This window comes from Anser anser (assembly GCF_964211835.1).
Source record: "Anser anser genome assembly, chromosome: 8".
Lineage (NCBI taxonomy): Eukaryota > Metazoa > Chordata > Aves > Anseriformes > Anatidae > Anser > Anser anser.
The window spans coordinates 26,199,526-26,222,993 of record NC_139728.1 but is presented as its reverse complement, the minus strand read 5'-3'; the positions used below and the strand labels follow the sequence as shown (position 1 = coordinate 26,222,993).

At 37.6% G+C, this 23,468-nt stretch overlaps 2 protein-coding genes across 4 annotated transcripts; one reads left to right on the top strand and one right to left on the bottom strand.

Moving 5' to 3' along the window:
- Positions 1 to 54: 54 nt before the first annotated feature.
- On the top strand, positions 55 to 20,661 carry LOC310903571 (uncharacterized protein). 3 transcript variants are annotated; one of them, XM_083847051.1, is made up of 7 exons: positions 55 to 275; positions 730 to 1,148; positions 10,994 to 11,143; positions 18,780 to 18,860; positions 19,265 to 19,566; positions 19,774 to 19,853; positions 20,525 to 20,661. In XM_083847051.1, the coding sequence occupies exons 2-5, from the start codon at positions 1,089 to 1,091 to the stop codon at positions 19,304 to 19,306; spliced, it is 333 nt and encodes a 110-aa protein (XP_083703177.1). In that variant the 5' UTR covers positions 55 to 275; positions 730 to 1,088; the 3' UTR covers positions 19,307 to 19,566; positions 19,774 to 19,853; positions 20,525 to 20,661. The 3 variants fall into 3 exon arrangements, with proteins under 3 accessions (XP_083703177.1, XP_083703178.1, XP_083703176.1); XM_083847052.1 differs by having other exon boundaries at positions 20,232 to 20,574; XM_083847050.1 differs by lacking the exon at positions 20,525 to 20,661 and having other exon boundaries at positions 19,774 to 20,224.
- On the bottom strand, positions 12,218 to 23,429 carry GPX7 (glutathione peroxidase 7). Its single transcript, XM_083847041.1, has 3 exons — positions 20,581 to 23,429; positions 14,045 to 14,306; positions 12,218 to 12,801 (listed from the first exon to the last, which is right to left on the bottom strand). The coding sequence occupies exons 1-3, from the start codon at positions 20,785 to 20,787 to the stop codon at positions 12,638 to 12,640; spliced, it is 633 nt and encodes a 210-aa protein (XP_083703167.1). The 5' UTR covers positions 20,788 to 23,429; the 3' UTR covers positions 12,218 to 12,637.
- Positions 23,430 to 23,468: the final 39 nt, after the last annotated feature.

Below are 23,468 nucleotides of genomic sequence, written 5' to 3'. Positions count from 1 at the left end.
CGCAGGGAGAAGCGGCGGGAGCCCGGCGCCGCCCGCGCCCTGAAGTGAGGGGAAGAGGCGGGAGCCGCCCGCCCTGAGGGGGCTGCTCGCAACAAGTGCTCTTGTCGATGGGGTTTGGTTTTCCTTCAGCGGTCGGTCCGATGTCGAGAAGAGACTTCGAGGGTCCACCTCCGCCTGCAAGCCTCAAAGGGGTCTTGGTGAAGCCAAAGTGATGAGGTCGTTGAGAGGGATCACACCTTGGCAGCTGTGCTCAGAGCCCCTTGGTTTTATGAGGGGTAAAAAAAACCCACATTATACTTTGCTTCTACGAGACCTGTCTCCAGCTCATTTCTGAGGATACTTCCTCTCAGTATTTTAAACTTTAAAAAACAAACAAAAAGCAATGGGACCCAGGCACTCATAGCATTATCTGTTGGAAAGAATATATCTAAGCTCAAGATGGGACATGTGCATCTATCATGTACCTCTGGTTGCAATTTGGCTCACAGAAGGAAGAATAAGAAAAAGTCCTCTGGAGAGCAATGGGTGTATGCTGCACCCTGTAAAGACCCAGTACTTAGCACTACTGAGGGGGGTTTCTGGATTACAATAGAGGCTTTGCCACACGTGACCTTCTCAACAAAAAGTTCAGTTCTTAGAGAGGAAGGGAATTTGTATGATATTAAGAGAGCTTGAATTGTATTAACAAGACTGCAATAATTCAACTAACACTTTACATTTCTATTTCAGGTCTTACCTTGAGATGAACAAGTGGAAGTTTCCTGTCTTCTAGCTAACTAGAAGGAAGCAGCAAGAGCCAGGAGCTAGAGCAACTTCAGGAGGAGCAGTATCCTCATAAGCCAGGGCCCTGTCCCACACCGGGTCTGAGCAGGGCCTAGCTGGTAGCAGCTGCCATCAGTAGGCCTAGGCAAGGTGAGATACTGAGTCGAGTCCAGCGTTGACTCAGGAGACAAAACGTGAGGTATGTTACCAACAGCATAGGTCTAAAGTTCATCCAGGAGGACCAGCAGTATGCTAAACTAGCAGGAAACAGGACTGAGCACAGATATACCTCTAGTGTAGCTTAGGGAGGGTTAAGTTGCCTAGGCATGAACTTAAATGGGAATCCTGCACCAATGAGCAGAGAATGTGGCTGGAGGATGGCCCAGGTGAGGCTGGTCAGGGCTTGGTAATAGACACTTTGAGCCCTGACACTGATATCTTCCAGTCCTACATGCAGTTCCTCTACTTTAGGATGTTTTAATGTACTTGCTAAAAAATATAAATATTCTTTGGTTGTTTAGTTGGTTTTGTTTTGCAAAATCAACCCTGACTCTGCACCAATTGAAATGAATACAGAAATTCAGTTTGGTTATTGAATTACAGATTTGCCAGAAATGGCGTGCTTCTTACTTACCAATCTTTTATGATGTGACACTGGCTCAGTCATTTAACTTAACTTTGCATTATTTACCCTGCATGCAAAATAAGATTATTTTTAATTTTAGAGGTTCAATTATATATTGTAAAGCAATTTATCTTAAATAAACTGTACAAATTCTAAAGAATTTTAGTAAGTATGTAATTTCTGCATATAGGGGATGATTACAAGGATTATTCTGAAACTGAGATGCACAGTTGTAAGGAAGTTAGAAATTATGGACCTATTATTTCACACCTTTCAATTTAAGCAGGATAGCCATCAGATATAGCACCTGTAAAATGTGTAAATTGTTTGATCTTTTAAGCATCGATTCTATGTTAATAGAAAATGATATAGAAATAGAAATAGAAAATGATACATTCATAGGCTCATAATGAATTGTCACTTTCCATCACAGTTTGAATTTACCCTGACTGAAACTGAAGATTAAAGAAATAGAACTTAGGAAAACAGGGATGAAGCAGTGACTTCTAGATATCAGTGAACAAATAATACATTAAAAAATCTTCCCACAATTTTCATTGTAAACTTGAACCAAAGCTTATTTATTTCCTTTGTTTGGTTCAACTTCTTAGCCAATTTAGATTCAGTCCTTTTAAGAGGATTTTTTTAAAAATCAAATGCTGATTTGTTTTATAATTATATCAATATTTTTAAGTTATCCTTTTGACATATTTTTGTGTACCTTGATTCACAGTCCTTTCACTCAACCATCATAGAGAACATTCATTCTAGTTTATAATTCAAAGAAATTCAGATATTAATAGCAGCAGGAACCCTTTCCTCTTTAACTTTTCCACACAACTGTTTTTTTTATTTTGGGTGTAGGGGGAATCATCTGTTGTTAAAGTTCTGCAGCAAGAGAGAGGCTATTTATAGATGCCTATTTACAATTGCTTCTTATCTTGCCAAACTTGATTATTAGGACTAAAGTTTTCTGTCCTGAGTTACTGCCTCCTGTTGTGTTTTGTTTTTTTAAAATTTCATTCAGAGGTATGTTGTGAGGCTAGAAGACATGGGAGAGGGATCGAGACTGAATGAGAAGTCCAAAAAAGAGAAACAGGGATTCCAACGAAAGAGTTAACAGAAGGGAGATGGAAACAAAGAAATGGAAGAAAGTTCTGAAGGCTGAGGTAGGGGAGTGACAGCTTATGTGGTAAGACAGAAATTGAGTGAAAGAATATATTAGGGACAAAGATATGTAAGGTCTGATTTAGGTGGGGTAGGAAACTGAGAGTGTGATGAGAAGCTGAAGGATCAGGGGCTGGGATTTAGTAGTTAGTGAGAACAGGGCTAGGATGAAGAGATGGGAATAGGGGAGAGTGACCATTGGCAAATTGAAAGGACAAGGCAAAGAGGACCAAGTTTTGGAAGCATAGGAAGAAGTCTGAGCACACCAGAGGTCACTTATGTATGAAGCTTGGAAATGAACACAGGTTTCCTGCTTGTCTCCCTTCCTTTTCTGTCAGCAAAGGCATTAAATCCTGTGGTAAAATATGTACTTCATTTAGTTCTCTTCCACGCATATGATAACTAACAATGACTGTTATGTATTTCATTAATACACATGGGAAAGTTCTGTATGATAGTTTGAAATAAGCCAGCTGACTTGTTGTTGCCAATACGAAATTCCTCTCATATTTTATATTTGTTTTCAAACATAAGAAATTATATGTAGAAAGTTACATTCAAATAATACTAGGTTACTCGGAATTTAGAAATGCCAGACTTAAAATTGATGACATGATAGCACACTATTTTTTTTATCAGATTCTATTTCACTTGGCAATGCGGTTTTTAAGTATTTTATTTTTTTATTCTTTTCTAATGCATGGTTAAAAGTTTATCTGCTACATGTTTACTGCAACTACAGTGAATAATGAATTATTTGAGCCATGTCTTTGTTCAAATAGTTACGATGGCTTCACAGATATTAATTAAACTTTCCAGTGTCCTGTGAGATGAAGGAATGGGATATTTATCTATTTTGCAGATAGCAGAATATTTCATTACCTACCTGTCCCTCATACCTGACTCTGGAGGCAGAAATATCTATTGCAAGTCTCAATCATTTTTCTTCTGGTAGGAAAGCCGAGGAAGCATACTTATTATTCATAAAATGCGTGAGACCTTTGAGCAGAGAATTATAAAAAAGTTCAAAGTACTGCTTCCAATTACTACAACAGCATTTTATTAACGTGCAAAAATATTATTAACAGCCCTGGAGAGGGACCTTTTCTGTCTGTACTTGGCTGACATCTGGAATGCATGTTTCCTCTGCATTTAAAAATGCATTTTAAAAGTGTTCTGATTTTAAAAAAGTCAAGATACTGCAAAATTACGTAAGCAATCAGAATCATAATATAAGCGTCAGTTCAACCTCACTGTTGATGACAGTGCTCTAAGTTTGATGGGAAAGAAGTCAAATAGTGTATTCCTTCTTGGTTCATGTGTTACGTATAATTACAGGAAGATGGGAATTTGGACTTTTCACTTCTGATATTGTTATTGTGTTAGTCACAAGCAATGACATGCCTTTCTTAACATTTTTATTTTTTCTTGACAGTTCAGTTTTATTTCCTAGCTGCTAAAGCTCATTTTTATTCCTCTCTGGTGCTGAAGATGAGTTTGTTTTCCATCTTTGGAATACCACATGATTTGGGGATGATCTAAAGAAAATCAATTTGCATAGCCCTTCTACCTTTGTCTGAAACTAGAAAGCCATATTGAGTTTCAAATCCCTTTTAACTTTGGCAGTAGAGATAAAGAGCTGTTGTCCAACATCAATGGATACTTCAAAGGAAAAATAAAAAGTATATTCCTTTTTGGTTTTGTATGTCTTCAAGACACTTTACAGGTCTTTCAAATCAATTACATTTTCACAAAGTTGTTAACCACAGAATGGCTGAGGTTGGAAGGGACCTCTGGAAGTCCAACCTGCCAGCTCAAGCAGGCCTGCCCAGAGCAGGTTGACCAGGATCATGTCCAGGCAGCTTTGGAAGATCTCCACAACCTCTGTGTACAACCTGTGCATAGTAAAAAAAGTGTTTCCTGATGTTCAGATGGAACCTCCTGTGTTCTAGTTTGTGCCCATTGCCTCTTGTCCTGTCACTGGGTACCACTCAATATAATAATAATATGCAACTGAGGCATGTGATTATCTCTTGTTTACGTGTTCCTCCTGATTACAGCACCTCATTACTGCAGAGCTGTAATGGGTGGAAGTGGCTCTGAGTGATAGACTAGGCCTTTTGAAACTGTGCCACATGAGCTATTGGTCAGGTCTCCACCTCATCAGTCTTGGTTTGGTGAAATGCTCACTAGTTACATCTCAGATGAATGATTCATTTCATCTGATAGCCTTAGTCAGTAGTCAGATGTTCTCTTAGAAATTGGATGGAATACTAAGATCTGTTCTATCTGTTCGTCCTGTCTCTTAGATACTACTGTCCACCTAAAACGGTTGACAGAACAGCCTGAGCATGATTCAGCACTGTCTCAGTAAAAAATTGCCGTCTTAATTCAAGTAGCTGAAGAATGCTCTTTAAAATGTCAGCTGATTTTGTGTTGGTTTGTATGAAGAATGCTCACATGCCTTCCATATGGAATGTTTTTTTCTGTGGAAGAAAAACTTCAACACTTCCTTTTCATAGGAAATGTGAAGAGGACAAGTTTTGGAAAGTGCCATACTAAAAGGGTCAAAACCTGGAAAGTAATGTAGGGTGTATCTGTATAACTTTTTCATAGGAGTTATTAATCAGAGGAACTGTGTGGTCCTTTAGCAAGGAGTAAAGTATGGTTTAGTGTGTTCACTAATATGATATCAGACAGAGTGTCTCCTCCAGCCCAAACTAAGCCAGTATACCCCTAGTGAAGTCTATGACATGCATCGTTCTTCTATACCCAGAATTTGCACCAGGCATTTTGACAGGAATTGTTTCTGTGTTGCTACTGAAGTAGAATGTATCAGTGCAGCTCATTGTCACAGACATGACAAACATCTCAACAGACTTAGTCAAAGCAAAAGCAAGCTAAGTTATCAAATTTACAGTAGCATTGCTGTTTGTTTTGTGGAAGGAAATGTAACGACATCGTTTTCTGTTGCCTTCTTTTCGTCATTCTAAATGCTGCCAAATCAATCAACTTTTACATAAGACTTGCTGTTTTGCCTTTTTTTTTTTTGATTAACTAGAGGTGATGTATCTGTACAAACTTGGAATCAGACAATGTCAGTTCTGTTCTTTGCTTTTCCTTCGCTTGTTACATGCTTTTGGAAAATGGTGTCACCCACATGCTTAGTTGCTTCCTCTATAAGATCAATATCAAGCCCTTTTTCTTGCTGCTGTGAGGTTTCTACGAGTCTCAGCAACAGAATATACTCATTAACATCCCCGACTAAAAATGTTCAACTTTGTGATTCCTTATTATTACTACAGTTCCTGCATCAGTAGCAAACGTTCTTGTTTTAATCCTCCTACAAATATTCTTGTTTTGAACCATGTGACATTTGGTATGGAATAAACTTAGGATAAGACATACCATTTCTCAAAATAATTGAAAAAACTGCATTCCACAATTAAAAAGGACAATGGTTTGGTGTTATTTTCCTTTTCCTCTTCCTCTTCCTTTTCCTCTTCCTCTTCCTTTCCATCTTCCTTTCCCTCTTCCTTTCCCTCTTTTTTCCCCATAATCAGGGATGGATTTGAAGGTTAACAAAAAGATCTGCCAAGAAATTGCTTTTCTAATGGAATAAGTAAGAAGCCATCCTACTGGACTAAGTGTCAAGTCTTAATTGTTCACAGAAAATCAGTCCAAACAGTGTAAATTTTTGAAGGCTGCTTTGCAGCAGCCAAGGCAAGATGCATGGTTGGAGTTGAGCAATAACTACATAATCTGAATTGTAAAGAATGAGGGACCCTCAGGTGATGTCAGCATTGCATGGCTTGTCTTTAACTTTCTATCTGCACTTGCAGTGATACCTGTTCATTGCATACAACTTCACACCTGACACTTGGGAAAGCTTTGTCCCATATCAGCTGGCCATCTACTAATATTCTCTTAACCTCTTTTATATATATATATATATATATATATGTATATATGTAAATCTGTATTATGTTCTTTTTCTATTAAAGTTATTGAAAGTGTATTGTTACATGTTTATTGCATGCATTATTCATGTAACATTAAATTTTAAGTGAACTTTCTGATACATTTTGATTTTCTGGAACTGATTCTACAAACTCTTGGTTCCCAGTTTCTTAATCTCAGGCTTGCCAAATCCATCTATTGTGCATGCAATTAAAAGCTACGATTGGTGTCCTCTAATTCCCAGTATTCAATAAGACTAAGTGATTCATATGATTCAGACACTTGATCTTGCAATTTTGCTCAATGATTTATTCCTGTTCACTTCAGCATAGCTATTTGCTGAATAGATTGACAGCCTCTAAACTTAGCAAGGCCTTTTCAAAAGAAAATTTTGTTATTAGAAATGGTCAATTCTTTTCTAGCCAAGCTGTTCCCCAAGCTGAAACCTGTGGGAAAAAGACCTGTTTTGACAAAATTCACCATATCAATTTTAAAGTTTTATCTATATAAATATAAAAAATATATTTATATTATCTCTATATTTATCTCTATGTCTATATAAAAAAGATTGAAAATCTGAATATCAACTTTGAAACATATCGATTTTATCCAAACAATGTTTCAGCCTAACCAAATTGCTAGTTTGGGGGTTACTTCTGCTTGAAAACTTAAAATATTTATGTTCTGTACTAATTTGGAAAAGGAGACTTCAAATGTAAAATGCTTATGTGACACGAAGACCTCTCACTACCTAGAGGTTAGAGGTCCTTTGAGAGGACAGTAAAATATCAGTAATAAAATACTAGTATTTTCAATATAAAATTAGTAACAAATCGGAATGAGTGGTGTAACTCTAATTAAGGGTTAGAAAAACTGATCTGTAATTTAAACTGGGAATTCAACAAGCACTTTAATTACAAGAATAGTTTGATTATTGTGCCTATTTAGAAGACAGATGAACAATTTGTGGGTTATGGACATTATTCCTCTACAGCTTTTCTTCATTTATCATTGTTGGATTCACCTGCTTGCTAAATAAAAGTAAAATGGTTTATCATATAATTCAAACAAATGTACTTAATTGTGATGAAACAGCAATGCTTTTAGGGAGAGTGGAAAAAAAGATGTAGGACTATTTTATATAATACAATAATAGCTTTCACTTAAGGAAACTAAAACTGCATCTCCCTGAACATAGGATTTCTCTAATTTCTGTTTGTTGTGTTCCACAGAACTGAATTTATACAGCAGGTATTACAGAAGTTTGTTCTTCTAGAAACTGTACTTCAGTCTTTTCTATTGTTGTAGAATACTATTATTTCCTTTTACTATTGTGGTTTCATCAATTACTGCTTAGGAAAGAGCCTGACCCAGACACTGTTGATGCCATTATTTCTGAGTGGAGAGAAAAGAATTTGTAAGCAGCAGCATCTCAAAAACTTTCATGGTGTACTTACCTTTCAGATTACAACTCTGCTTACTTAACATACAATGATCTTTGACTGTTCTCATTTTCTGGAATTAGTTTAGGAGATCTTCTCGTTGAGCAGGTATCTTGCAATGCTCTGAGATAAACCAGCATGCCTTATCTCTTAGGTCTGTAGGTTGACAGCTTGGGTCAGGTTTTCTAGGCTAAGAGTGGAAAGTTGCTCAGGGCTCACTTCACTAGGCAGGTCCCCACCGTTGCCTATACCTATCTGCTGCAGAGCTTGCATAAGAGATGTAAAAGATGAAGAGTAGAGTTGAGTTTTGTTATTTCTGATCCTGCAGCGTAGGTAGTACTATGTTTGTGAGCTGGCTAGCTGGATGCATTGGCTATGTAGCATTAGATTACAGAGTCGCTGCCACTGAATGGCAAATTTTCAGGTATAACTCAGGTATTTCCTTCTGCTTTGTGTAAGTCTCTGCTGAGGAGCTTTAATATGGTTCAGAATTAGTTCTCAAATCTCTTTGCACTTTCAGTACCTCTTCCATCAAAGTGTTTGTAAACTGCTTTCTGTTTTGTCAGTGGTGTTTTTACTCTAGGATCTATTAATATGTCACAGAGAATACCTGATTTCTCTGCTTACTCAACTCTTTCTGTGGATGAGTCAGAGGTAAGCTTGTTAAGTTTCATTTGGCTCTATGAATAGCTGCACTATGCATTTACATGGGTATAGGACATGTTTGGTTGATCCAAGAGTTGAAGGTAGCATAAAATTTGTTTTGCTTATTCATACAGATATCCAGTCTTCTGAAAGTACTGACTATAGTCAGCTATTTATTGAACCAGATGCTGATGTGTTTAAAACAACGAACTGGGAACAATCCAGGAGACAGAAATTATGCTTGATTTGCTACTAATGTTTCAAACCAAAATCACAATAGAAGCTTGAGGGAAATGTCACTAGCATGTAACTAAAATACCAGAGGTGGATGTAAGAATAACTAGGCTGTGTGGTTTTGTTCTCTTTATAATGTCAAAAAGGAGGGGTTTAAAATCCTCTCTATTGCTCCATTCAGTTGTTTTATTTCAATGTAACATATTCCATTTCAGAACAGTTTTGGATATGTGCAGGTCTGATTTTCCATTCTTTATGAGACAAAATTGTGAAAGTTTGAAAGTGCCCTGACTGATTTTAAACTCAGGTAGGCTTTTAAATGCTTTGTATCTCCTCTGGCATGCCACAGGGGGCACATGACAGCACACATGTGTCTAGGTGTTTAGTTTAGCATTTAAATCAACATATCAAAGTTACACCTTCAAATTTGCAAACTGTAAGAGATCAAGTCTTAGGTGATCAAGATAATCACCCTCCATACATATATGTGCTCATCTGTTAAGGCACACTGATATTTTCTCTGCAAAGCAGATGAGCTGCAAAGCAGATAGTCTCATTCTATATATTCAGTGCTGTTTTACACTTTTCAAGACTTGCTATAGGGAAGATCTCTTGTCAGATTCAAACTGTGTTGGAACTCATGAGGCAAAAATGTTATTCCTGATCTCTGCATAACACAGTATGGTCTCCACAGACAAATATATGCCAGTGCAATTTCATTTGCATTTTTTCTGAGCCAGTAGTCATGAAGAACTTATAACACAACTAGATGTGAATTAAACTGCAACCAAGAATACGTACTTTTCCTCTCTAACTTCCATTAAAAGACCAAAGTGTTTGTTCTGCAAGCTATGATTCCAATGTGACAATGGATGGAATGTATGCCACGTTTCATTTAATCACAAAAATGTTTCTGATAACTTTAGAGAAAGTATCCATGTGCCTAAAATCATGTGCCTGTTCAAATTTCAAAGTTTGCATATGTAATAATTACCCACTTCCCTTTAAATTGCCAAACTGTTAAGAACAACACCAACTCCAATAGTCATCAGTATTAAGTTATTCATAGCACTCAGGCATCTGCTCAGACTTCAGACTGCAGAACTTCTTAGCTCATACTAAAATAATGACACCAACAACTGCAGCTTCATTGTTCTGTGACAGAGACCTTCTGAAAATCTTGACAGCAAGAATTCTTTTTATCTCAACTAAACCACGATATACAGGTCCCTTTGTCTTAACCCCAGGATACTTTAAGATGAACCTGGTTGTGCCCAATTGCAGTATTATTGACACGTGAAACCTTTTTTTGTGCTTCATAATGCCTTTAAAAGCAGCCCAGACAGTATTTGTCTCTGTAGTATGAACCCTTTCCAACTGATCATTGCCATTATATCTCTTTAGACTTTTAGTATTTGTCTAATAGAGAATACAAGACCATATCTATGTAAATCCAGAGCTCTGTTTGAAGTTGGCCACCCTAAAATGAAATGGAGAGGTCTTAAAATGTCTTGCACAGCATGGTCTGGGCTCATCAGGGCCAGAAATATACTTTCTATGGAGAATATTTTATGGCTTACAGCACCTGCTAAGAGCATGTTGGGACGTTGCATTAGCATCAATGGACAGAGAAAAGACGAACAGTCTACAGAGTCATAAAAGACCTCCTTTTCTAGTAGTTGGGTTCTCTGTCCCAGCACAGGATCAGTTGGGTCTGATCTTGCTTTCTTTGGGACTTTCGTTTGTAGTAACTGTCTTAGAACGATTCATATATGAACAGGCTAAATGACTGAATGGGCTGTAGTGTCCGCTTTCCTCTCCATCAGAGGAAAACACAGACATATTCACTACCACTGGCACTGATTTGCTGCACTCTTAAGTTACATTCCAAGTGAGAAATAGCTGACACAGCTTGGAACATACTCATTAGTTTCAATATGACCTGAACTTCCATTTCTTATTTGTCCTCGAGAGTCTTTGACTGTAAACTGTTTTAATTTCCTTCTCATTTCTCCCTTCTTACTTGATCTCTCCTTTTGCTTTTGTAGTTCTGTTACTTCATCCTTTTATTTTATCCTGCTGTGTGTGTGTGTTTTGTTGTTGTTTTGTTTTGTTTTCCTACAAATAATAATAAAATGTTGCTCTCGGTTTCTTTCAGGCAAAGCTTGCTTTGTACCATACAATCTCTGCTCCTCAGGGCCTTTCTTCAAACCCTAAAGCATCTCTAGCTCTTATTTCCTTGGGGTGGTCTACAGAACATGCCCAGGACCTCAGCAGAGAGCAGCTGCTCAAGTATGGGAACTATAAGGTACTCTAAAATTAGCTCTTTTATTTCCAATAATTCTTCAGTAATCTTTCCCCTTCTTTTCTGCAAGCCAGTGTGTGCCGTAATATTTGCCTTTGATTTCAGCTGGATCCTGTTTGGATGCTGAAGAGCTATAATGGCAGTGATGGGTTGGAATAAGTTCATACTGTGGTCAGAGCAATTAAGGCTTATTTATGCACTTGGGCCCTGACAACTATATGGACAAATATTGTTTGTGCTACTTTAAAAAGCATTACAAAGCACCAAAAAAGCTTTCACTTGTCAATAATACTGCCATTGGACAAGACTAGATTCTTCTTGGGGTTAAAAGCAGGGGACCTGCATACTCTGTTTTTACTGAGATAAAAAGAGTTCTTGCTGACAAGATTTTTAAAGAGCTTCTGTCAAAGAACAATGAAGCTGTAATTGTTAGTGTTATTATTTTAGTATGAGCTAAGAAGAGCTGCAGTCTGAAGTCTGAGCAGATGCCTGAGCATACATTTGAAAAGGGTACCATTAAATAATTATAACATTAACATAACGTTAAATAATGTAACATTATGCAACAATCAAACATTTGAAAAATTATTTCCACAGAAAAATGTTGATTCTTTAATGTTTATCTGCACATGCAGAAAAATCAGATGGGATCATAAATTGAAAAATAAACTTAACATCAATTGTAGGTAAGTCTTCTAAGCCAAAAAGCTATTAGAAAAAAGCAATAGCCATTTCTTACATGCTCTGATGCTATAGATGTTCAAATGGCTATTCAAATATAATCTAATAATATTTACTGGATGAAAAAAATGCAAAGATCTCCTTATAGCTTTTGGAGATTTTTTTTCAGAGAGTTTGTTTTCATGTTTCTTTCAATTAAGTTTTATAGATGTGTTTTTCGTATGCCCTTAACAACTGACTTTCCTGGCAGATGAAATTAAATGTGTTTGACTTTGGTAAACATACCAAACTTCAGAAAAACATAAACTTTGGAAAAACATATGTTTGCGTAAGTCTGCCTGGTTTGAAGGAATCTGATTTGGCCTTCTTCCTAGTACATGCCTTAAATCAATCGTGCACTTTTTACTCTTTATTTTTTCATTCAGTTCACAATCAAAATATGAAAACAGAATTGTAGATATTAGTGAGATCCCAGTCAGAAAATTCTTGCTATTATGAGCCTTTTTCCTCGAGATACATTAACTGACTTCCGGTAGTGTTATCAACGATCAATAATTTGAGTTGGGAAAGAAACAATTGCTGATGAGGTCTTCCTTCTTAGAAAGGTAAAATAGAATTCAGTTGGAGATAGATAATTTTAAATTACTTTTAAATTTAAATTACTTTTTGTTGTTTTCTACATTCTGAGGATGGTGAATATAGATTTCACTGGTCGTGTTTTCCCTTCCCTGTATTCCCACTTTTGGAATGTGAAAAGACAAAGTCCAGTCCTAATTTTCAATGAAGATGTAATTGGCATGCTGGGATTTTTGAAAGTCATAATTCATCTTTTTTCTTCAGGATGATTTTCCTTACAAGTTCTGTAACATAAGGTCTTATTTCTTCAACAGAGACAGTAGAGTCCCAGGCCTTTACAACTTTCCCATTGGGGCCTACTAGGTATTTCCAGAAGTTCCAGGTTGGTTCTTCTCCTGTAGAATCTACAGGGAAGAAGGACAAAAAAAAAAAGTTAGCCAATTCCTGACATTTTTTTGCTCCAGTCTGATGATTACCATCTCAGAGGAAGAAGGAATGTAAAATTAAGAGGGAGTTCAGAGTGAATATTAAGATGAATTTTCTGACATGGAGATTTGACTAGACAGTAGTCCCCTGGAGAATGATGGAAAACTAACAGGGAAACAAAAGGTATGCAAGTTTCACATGACGTGTCTGCAATGACAACCCCACTACAAAAAATAGAAATGAAGGGATGTGAAGGGGATTAAGGGAGTGTTGGCTAGCAGAAAGATCTACAATGGACACCTAGAGGGAGGAGTACTTTGGGTAGCCAAAAATAATACTAGCAACACTCCTCTAAATTGAGTGGAACATGGGAAAACACTGTGGTGCTGGCAAGAATAAGAAACAGCATGGTTCTTGCAGAGTATAGCTCATGTAATGCCATGTCATATTGGTCTTTACTATGTATCGTTCCTGGAAGATATTCCATTCACATTGGATAAAGGTTGTTATTTTAGTTTGGCATTTAAATGGCATTTAGAGCATTCATTCAGTGCCTGAAAAGTAGATCCTTGAGAATATTTTGTTTTACAGTGTATTTTAGCTGTCTGCTAAGAACCAGCAAAACCTCTTCAGGTCTCAGTGCTAGCTATAATGCAGATTACAACTGGAAGAACTGTACAGTAAGGCTCTTCCAATGTTTGGTAAGGAATGAGGAAGGGAGTATTCAAGGTCATCTCTTAGTGCTTGGTTTCCCTTTTTCATTGAAGAAGTAAATTATGCAGGCGCTTTTCTTCCACTTATCCTCAGCTCTTCACATGACTCTTACAAATCCAACCTGCAGCAGTTGTGTCAGAGGAGACACGCTTACTAGAGTACAAAGTGGAAAAATTAAGATGAGGGGTTGTATGCATACAGAAGAATGTTTCAAGACCTGTATTCCACGTAGAAGGTTATTAGACTAGCTTTACAAGGCGTTCGTTATTGTAGGATCTTTATCTCTTGAGATCTATTTAAAAGGCTAAACAAACCTGTCACAGTGGCATAGACAGAAATCTTGCCTTGTGCAGGAGGATGGACCAGGTGACTTTTGAGCTCTCCTGACAATTGTGAACTGCAATTCCATGAACACAGTTATAGGTACCCTTTTTTGATGAGATGGTTTCCTGTGTCAGAGGAATTCTGTGCTGGGGAAACAACCCTCCAGTGGCCCAGATTACTCACCAATTAAGTACTTGAAGGCAGGAATTGCACCAGCTCCACTGACTGCAATTTTGCTGAACATAGGAAAGGAGGCACCGTAAGTCTTTCGTGCAAAGCTCTCAATTTCTTTGTTAGTGTCTGGTTCTTGCTGCCCAAACTGATTGCATGGGAACGCCAGCACGTTGAAATGATAGGGGCCGAGGTCTTTCTGTAACTGTTGCAAGGCCTTGTAATGGCTATCTGTAAAACCACATTCACTTGCAACGTTGACAACTAAGGACACCTGAAGAACAAGAGAACAAGAAATGTGCTGCATGTGTCAGTTTTCCAACGGGTATGCTGGGATGCAGATTATTTTCAGAAAATAAGAACGTCTGCAGAACTGGGACTGAACACTCATATTTGAAACTACATTGAATTACCAATAGGTAGCCATGAAGATAATCAAGAAACTGTTATCTTAACTCCCAGTTTACAGAGAACTTGCATATCTCTATTCTGCCTTTTGGATAGTTTCTAAGCATATTTAAGAAATGACCATCTAACTGAGGTATTCTGAGCTGCGTGAAAAAAAATATGCAAATTAATGTTTGTTTGTTTGTTTGTTGATTGTCCATTTATCTGTTGTACAGCATCTGTTGTGCAGCATCTTTCCTCGTAAAGAATTTATTACTCATACAGAACTGGCTGATCCATTTATCATTGCCAGCGTAGATATCTTGACCTGGAAGTTAATAGCAGCAATTAGAGGATTTTAGGTTGGTCTATGCCATATGGACTGTAATATTTCACACTATGTCTAGAATAAGTCTACTCATTTGTGACGAAATGGCAACATATTTTACATTAAGGTTTACTGCCTCAATTACAGATTCTAAGTGGTGAAGAATGTACCCACTACCCTTTGAAAGAGTTATTCCTGTAGCTGACTGTCTTTGATGATGTGTGCATCATGTCAGTCAGACAATGCCATCAGGAACGTATCTGCCTGCACAGATCCATCAGAAAGGAAGATGCCAAACACAGACGAGCACTGTGTGGAAACAGACGCACATGTGAGGAGTACGTGGTAGAATAGAATGTGCCAAGAATTTGTTGGGGAAATTAAGTGATCTAACCCTGAGCTGATGCATTTTACACAGTTTCTCAAGGTCATGAAGAGCTTCCCATTGTTTTTGAGATATTTTATCCTTAAATAACTCCTAGAATTTGTTTTTAGACTTACAGGTTTTATTATCGTTATGTATTTTTAAAGTGTAAGTTACAACTCATTCTACATAAATAGAGCCCATGCTAAAGTTTTCTTGTGAGTGGATTCAAGCTGAATGTTGTAGACCACCTAGATACAATATGAATTTATTAATAAAAATAGCATTACACAGTTTATGGTGAGGTTTCTTTTACATATACCTACATGCTATTCTTTTTTCAAACTGTTCTGGAAGAGCAATAAGCCAGTATTTTTACGCACCCAGAAGATTAAAATCAGGCATAGTGCAGCAGAACCATTATGATTTGGGAACCAAATTTCTGCCTGGTTTACACTGAATCCAGTGGGTTTCTACAGATTATACATCAGCCCAGCAGTTGCTTCTTCATTCTTAAATTGCAGAAAAGAAGTTTGAATTCAATTTGGTGTCAGTGTGAGACAGCAGTGCTGGAGGGCCCAGTGCAGCAAGAGGAAAGCCCAAAGCTTGGACACGTTAATTGACCTGATCAAAGTTACACAACAAGTAGCTGCAGGGCAAGAAAAGAAGTAAAAAATTCCAACTCCAGTCCTCATACTCATGTCTGTGACTACTGGCTTTGCTCAATTTAAACTTTGGATTCTAATGTTACTATTGTTTCATGTTCCTATGCATCTGTATTTTATACAAAATATAGGAAATATCAATAGAGTGCATCAACATAAATTATATAATTAATATATGAAAAATAAATGACTGTATGTATATAGCACTTTTAAGGCCAAAACCCCCAGTGGCATATAAGCGCTCATAACCTGGGTACAGCAGGGATAATAGGGTGATATACCTGAGGGGGTAGGAAGCAGTAAAGAAAAAAGCTAAGGAGAAGCTACTGTTTATAATTTCTTATGTAAAACATTAGCACTTCGTGTATTTAGTGCATTTTATAGATATGTGGCTATATTTAAAATGCTTTCTGAGCGGCACTTAGGTTTTCCCTGGAAGACAGGTAATCTTACAAGGCAGAAGTTGATGTAATCTTCTTTGCACTGTAGTGTCAGGAGAATACAATCTAAGCAATCCCTGCAGACTCGCATATAAAGTATTATCTGGAGCCATCTAGCTAACCTCCAAAGCATCACATTCATTCAATTACATTTACAAGCTCTACTTGAAATTTTAAATACATGCTGTATAACTTGTTTTTTGTTTTTTTTTTGAAAAGAGGTAGTGATTTTATGACACGTTCCTGTTGCAGACTGTCAGCGTTTCACATAAAACCTAAGTACTGAATAGAATGATTGCTAAAAACTTTTTCCAAGTTATCTTTTAAGTGTTTCTGTCTGGTAGCACAAGCGATAAAATGTAGTGATTTGTATTTAATTTTAATTAACAACAGTTACTCTTCTTGTTCTCATTAAGAGACTGTACTTTGACTCCTTACCTTACAACTATTAATGATTGAAATTAAGCTTCTCCTCCTGACTGACTTCTTTCACACCTTAGGCTCAGAGAGTGCAAGACAAGCACACCACCTAGTGTGCAGCGCCAACAATTCACCCTAGACCTTTCAAAAACGATTTAATTTAAGCTGAATTCTGCATAAACAGTTGTCTTATTGTTTAACCCTTTCCTTTCCTCCTCTTTCCTTAGAAAACCCATCCATTCCAGTACTGAACTCATTTAGTTGCAAAACTCATTGCAAATGCAGTTCTTGGTTTACTTAACGTTTACACAGTGTATCACCTTGAGGAAATCCATAGAGATTTAAGAATCTGCTGTAAGCTTCAGGTAATCCTTTGTGGATCTTTTAGCAGAGAGAGTAGATACTCGGGTTTTTAGACCAGGAGATTCTTAACTGACCCCTTCTGGCTGACAGGAGGAGAAACTACGAGGGTCACATTACACCGACTCAGAATTGTTAACTTCATGGACAAAAATAGCAATACTTTGTACAGTAATTGTCTATATCCTGTATTTATACACATTCAGTAATACTACATTCCCTGCCTGCAGAGAGCTATGATGCAAAGTGCCTCCCATTACTTCCAACAGTAAAACAATACATTGTTAAAGTGCCTAATGCTTTACATTGTTATAGTACCTTTGCTTCACGATTCCCAAAGCACTGCTCTAGCATGCTTAATTATGCCTCAGTACATTGTACTCAGCTGTGGTAGGCACGCAGGTACTATTATATGCAGATGGGTATAAACAAAGCAGGGAACAGCTGACAACTGGGAGTTCTGGCTCCCAGATAAACCCTATTTTTGGAAAGACTGCTTCTTACTTATAGCACATCTGATAGAGGTCATAAAATAAAATAGGAGCTTTCTTGATTTAGGCAGGTGTTCTAGTAAGATGAATCTTATCTGCACCCTTTTAATTCTTTTCTAATGACTCATCACTACCCCTCACCTTTAAGGAAGGTGAGTCAACATCAGTCTGGTAGCCTGGATAAAGCATAGGAGGATGGCCTCGTCACGTAACAGAGTAAAACAGCCAGCTTTTTGATCTATTTCACTTGTGGTATTTTTTTATTTTATTTTACTAATTATAATAGTCCTCCCTTTCTCTGCTTTCAGGGAGATGTAGTATTATACCTATTTTGTAGCCTGTACACCAAACATTTAGAATTCTGGTGATGTAATTTCTTATGCCTTCATAAAAAGAGAGTTCTCCCTCAACTCTTTTGATAATTCTATTAAAGTGGAGGCCAGGTTATGTCTGTGCATATTTACTTCAGGGGGGAAAAAAAAAGTTGTGTTTTAAATTCTTTTATTCTTTCAGAATTGTAAGTAGTACATTTCTTATTTACTATATAAGCAGTGGTACTTGTAATTTGTATCAAAATGCACTTGACTGGAAATTGGATTAATATCAATCAGCCTCAATTTTCTTCTGGGTAAGAAAATATTACCTCTATGATCTGAATATGTGATAATTCGTATTAATAATGAGTTATTGAAGAAAGATCCCGCAAGTCATGAATTGCACTTACTGGTTCTACTCAGCATGGCTCTTGTGTTTTTTAGAATTAGCAGACTTTTTCTTTTCTACTCTGGAAATTTTCTGAGTTTTTCAAATCCCAGTCAGTTTCTTGACTACAAAATAAATAATTATTTAACTAAATTAGCTGAGTGACTGAGTTTAAGAAAATGTTTTCTGTACATCTGCTACAAAGCTTAAGGGTGTTAAATCTGGTTTAGCAATCAGCAGACTATTGTTCCAGGGGCTAACTAGTGACTCACTTTCTTTAAAACATCAGCACCACATACATAGTACTTATATATTACTTGCATTCTTTTAATTGCTTTAAAATAGTACAATAAGCCTACATTTTAGCATTACTTATCTAACCACAAATTTAAGCAAGTTTATTTTAAGAAATAAATGGGAGTTTTACTTAACCTTTGTTTACCTTAATAATGAGCTCTGACAGCATAATGACAGAAAGGGGGTGTTTTACTGTTATAAATTAGTTACAAATTCTGCACATGCATTCTCAAACAGCAGCTAGACTGAACATTGGTAAGCTCTCTGAATGCAAATCTTTTTGTTCCATACAGAAGCTGGTCATCCCTTGTTTGGAATCAACTATTCCATACAGCCAAGCAGAGATCAAGGAGGATGGTGTTACCTTTTACAAGGTATGGTTCTAGAGCTCTCCCTTATAAATCAGTCACCCATCAGGGACGGGCTGCTGTCATAGCACCAGTGGAGATGCAGATGCACACCTCTAATCTGGTCATGAGATACAAGAGCAGGCTCTGCAGCTTGTTAGGGAGGGGGCAAACACCCACAGATCTCTGTGGGGTGGTTGGAAGGAATTCCTCCAAGTTTCCCTCTTACTCCCCTCCATGTGGATTCTGGCCCTAAAGCTACAGGTGGTATTGGCTTATTCAGACAGTTTTGCAGATGACCTGCAGACAAAACACACCACACTGACAGGTATTATTGACAGAGCCTTTGGAAGGAACTCCTAAGAAAAAAAAAAAAGGCACGTATTTCTTCCTATTAAATAGATTTCTTTTTTTTTTTTTCCCCAATATAGGTATTTGGGTGTGCATTAGACCAATTCTGCCCTATCCACTAACTGAATTGCATGCAAATGCGAGAGGAGGAAGAGGACTTTGACCAGATAAGAGGCTCTCGTTTGGTTCAAATCCAGCAGTACTCCTCTCTGCTTAGCTCAGGAAAATGTACCTCTCCCGTGGGCCTTCCCATGTCTTCCTGCAAATGTTTGTGACCCATCGTTTTGGACCAGTAAGGTCAATGACCTCAGCGAGGTTACCTGAGGTACCTGAGAAGAGTGAAGAGGATGGTGAAAACACAAAGCTGAGGCTAAGGGTGAAAGTGAGTAGTGGAGCCTGCCTTTTGACTAGCAGCTAAGCACTTGGAGCACCTGGCTGTATCACTTAAGATGTGGCACTTGACCTCTAAGGGTAGAGGTTGTGGGCTTTGTGATGTTTTTAACTTCTGGAATTCATGAACCTGGCTACAAGAACTTTATAGTGTTACGTCCCCCTCCTTGGGCTAACCTTCCTTTTCTCTCTTCCACAGGGACTAAGCATCTTTGTTAGATTGTCAAACCACTGAAAAAAAAAATCAAATTACATTCAGGACAATTGTTTTTTAAACTGGTAAGCTCTGTCTAGAACTCCTTAATGTAATATATAAATTAAATTTAGAAGACATCATAAAATAATGCGTATCTTCTTGCCCTTCTTAATATTGTTCTGTCATTCTAAAATCAACAAGTGGAATAGGATGATGTTGCTACAGTTTTACTGTGCACCAATACTAAAAGATTTATTTTATCAATAAATCACTTTTTTTTACTAATGATGGTGAAATATGTTAAGTCCATTAACCACTGATTAAATCCCTTTTTAAATGCAGAACTTCAAAGAGAAATGGAATTCAGGGAAAAATAATCTACTAAAAGTCATGCAGTAGAAAGGCAGAAAAAAGCTCCAAAAGTAATCTTGTACAAAGGTGCAAACTTCCTGTGCTTCTAGTTTAATAGGTGCAATCCAGTGCAATTCATCTTGCTGCACGAAGGACAGGCACACAGGCATTCCCTGCCTGCCACGTATGCAGGGAGCAGCCTGCAGAAGGAAAAGACTTGACACAGAGGGGTTAGACTTGCAAACGTTTTATTTACAGTGCAAAGACCTACGGAGCGGTATCAAAGCAAGCTTGCAGGCAACGCTCCAGATCAGTTAAAGAAGAGTCGTAAATACAAATCTATCTGCATGCATGCACCGAGTTAATAATGAACAATCTCTTCTCCCGCACTTGGTTTCCGCAGACATGCAAGGACTGGCTGCTAGCGCCTGAGAGCTGCCCACCGCCGTGCGGACTTACCGAGCCCCTGTACTTCTCCAGAGAGACTAGTTTGCCCCTGATGTTTACAACTTTGAAAGTGTAAAAATCAGTCTCTTTTTGCTGCGTAGCGGAAAATGCTAAGAGCAGGAGTGCTGCAATTGCAAGGAGCATGGCTACAAGGATGAGAAAAACTTTGGGGAAGGAAGAGGAAGGCTTGTGCTCCACACTGCCCTCAGGATCTAGCATGCTGCACCGCGCTGCAGAGACACTTGCCACAATAGCAAAACCCTGCCGGAAAGAAGGGACTGCTGCAAACGGAGCTTTTGCAACAGTCTGGCTCTTGCAGAGGTGTAGCAGAAGCTGCGTTACATGCAAGACCTGAGGGGCATGTATTCATGGAGGATTTAAATAGGCTAAACCAGAATGTTTCATTGTGGTAGTGGTGTGTTAAGGGAGGCCATTTATGGGTACAACACCTACTTCCTTCTGCTTGAGAGTAGTAACGCTGTGTCAGTGGGATGCCAGACATAGAGATTGGTTTTAACTATGTCCTAGGGAAATAAGGGATAGTTTTGTGATTTTTTTGATGGACTTGCAAGTGCATTTCTTTAGTATCCTGACTATAGCATCTAGTAACTATGATATAACATCAAAGGATACCAGTGGCTTGGTTGCTAATGGTTACAGCTGCGAGTGCTCAGAGCAAGAGTCCCAGCATACAGTCAGCAAAAACTGAGAATTACAGACATGCCACGCACAATATCATGTGCAATGGAGCACTCTTTGTCAAGCCTTCACGAACTTCTCCTCTGCGAGCACTTGGTTTGTGACAAGTGACAGGGTGATCTAGGAGAAAGCACATTACCAAGGAGGTTTCAAGTGAGAAAGAAGCATTAAGCATTGGAAACTAAATTTGTTACCAAAGCTTTCAGTTCTCAGAGCCATGCCACTGCCTCAGGATCAGTGCACTAACACCCTTCTTGGGTTGTCTGCATGAAAAAACAGCCATTTCTATCATTTGCTACTATGCCTGCAGGAAGAAAAGGATTTGTATATACAAGGTAACAACAATAGAAAGCATTTGATGATCATGGATTTTTTTCTTGGACTAAGAAACTGGCCCTCCATGCCTATGACTGATACCTCTTGGCAAAGAAAAGCAAAATGCAGAGATTTACAGAAAACAATTAAGTAGCACATCCAAGGCATATTGGAAATCCATCTTTTGAAGAGCAAATTACATTTCTTAATCTTACTGTGTGATTTTATTTTATTATTTATTTTAACTGAAAGTTTTGGTAGATCTTTGACAGCTTGATTAAATTTGCTTAGGTGATTCATGCATAAGTGGCATTACTGAAAGTGCAGAAGCTACGTATAACTAGTTGAAAGATTTAACGACAGGTTTTAAACATTTCAGACTTAGCATGTTTTTATGTATTTCAGCTTAGGTAGACATTCAACGTCAAGAAATCATGCAATATTCTATGTGGATGAAAAATCTTCTACCATGCTGTCTATGGGGAAGATACCCAGTGCTAAGAAGCTGAAGTTCTCATCTCCACAGATAAGTGCCATCTTCCTGTATACTTTTCTGCCTGTAATATTGACCAAGAACCAAGTATGATTTCCTCACTTTACAAATAAATCATCTAAGAAGCTTTAGAGAGTTTCTTAACACACATCTGGAGATAGAGAATAGGGCTTTAATATACTATATACTTTTAAATAAATACAATTGAATTCTAAAAATAATCAAATTATTCCAACAATGAAAATAATGTAACTTGCTCATCTTTTTTTTTCTTTTTTTTTGGTCAGAAAATTAAAAATAAATCTACAATACACTTCTGCATTATTTTTAGGTATAATGATATAGTAGTTTTGGTATGGGGCTACAAATAAGGCATCACACTGCAACATGAGACAAGCGAGGTTTTGCTCTGGATAGGGACTCTATAAAATCTGCTTCCTACAGCTTCACGTTTATTGTCTCTGATTCCCAGACAAAACTCACTTGCTTTTAGAATTACGTTTTCCTCCTACAAACTCAGCCCAGAATCTGAATGCTTTTGATCACTGTCACTGAATTAGGAGTTCTTTAAATAATGGCCAGCTGGCAGTGGAATTCAGCTTCCTCTTTTACTGCCATGTTTCTATACTACTCCCTGCAATAAAACATTCAACATCAGCAAAGAAAGCAGAATTGTTTCTGAAAATACACAGCAACTATGTCAAAGACCATTGGTTTTGTAGTGGTTCGAGTTTTCAGAGCCAAACTGCACTAGCATTTTCAATTAAAGTCTATCCAACAGTTTGAACTAAATTGTTGAAAGAATCTGATATATTCTAATAAATTTCAGCTTGCAGGAAAAATGCCAATCAGGCTAACAAACTGGTGTCTGTTTGCTCAGTAGCATGTCTAAATATCGATCTAGGATGACAATATCCAGTAGCAAGTATAATTTAGTTACTTTTGCAATTTACTCTTTGGCCTACTAAACCTAATAAAAATATTTGTCAAATAGGACTGGATTGAAACCACCACCCAGCTAACCTCAGCTGCTCACCGAACAGCACTGAAGCACTTCAATTTTTGTCACTGCTGATTTTGACGGGATTAGGCCCATCTTTCTAAAGGCGAAAGCTCTGCGCAACTTCCCATTAGCAATACCCTGAGGTATCCATTCCTCGTTTTGTAAAACTTGAACTTAAAGTGAACCATGAGAAAGCAGATTAGCTCTAAGGATTGCACTGAACTGACAATACATTTCAAAGCTTTATTCCACCAGCATTTGTAGCATCCAGCATTACAGATTTTGCAACTTTTACCTACACAGACTCCCTGAGGTAGCCTTTCCAGCACTATTATTCATGTTATTTTGAGTAACTTCCTTTCAATCTCTTCAGTAGTTCAACAGTAATCT

Excerpts from the sequence above, each read along its gene's own strand:
- LOC310903571 (XM_083847051.1), top strand. The coding sequence starts at position 1,089 with ATGAACTTAAATGGGAATCCTGCACCAATGAGCAGAGAATGTGGCTGG. Across the intron at positions 1,149-10,993 it reads GTGGCTGGAGGATGGCCCAG|GCAAAGCTTGCTTTGTACCA; the intron begins GTGAGGCTGGTC and ends GGTTTCTTTCAG. Across the intron at positions 11,144-18,779 it reads TCAAGTATGGGAACTATAAG|AAGCTGGTCATCCCTTGTTT; the intron begins GTACTCTAAAAT and ends TGTTCCATACAG.
- GPX7 (XM_083847041.1), bottom strand. The coding sequence starts at position 20,787 with ATGCTAGATCCTGAGGGCAGTGTGGAGCACAAGCCTTCCTCTTCCTTC. Across the intron at positions 14,307-20,580 it reads TGGAGAAGTACAGGGGCTCG|GTGTCCTTAGTTGTCAACGT; the intron begins GTAAGTCCGCAC and ends CTTGTTCTTCAG. Across the intron at positions 12,802-14,044 it reads TGCCTTCAAGTACTTAATTG|ATTCTACAGGAGAAGAACCA; the intron begins GTGAGTAATCTG and ends TCTTCCCTGTAG.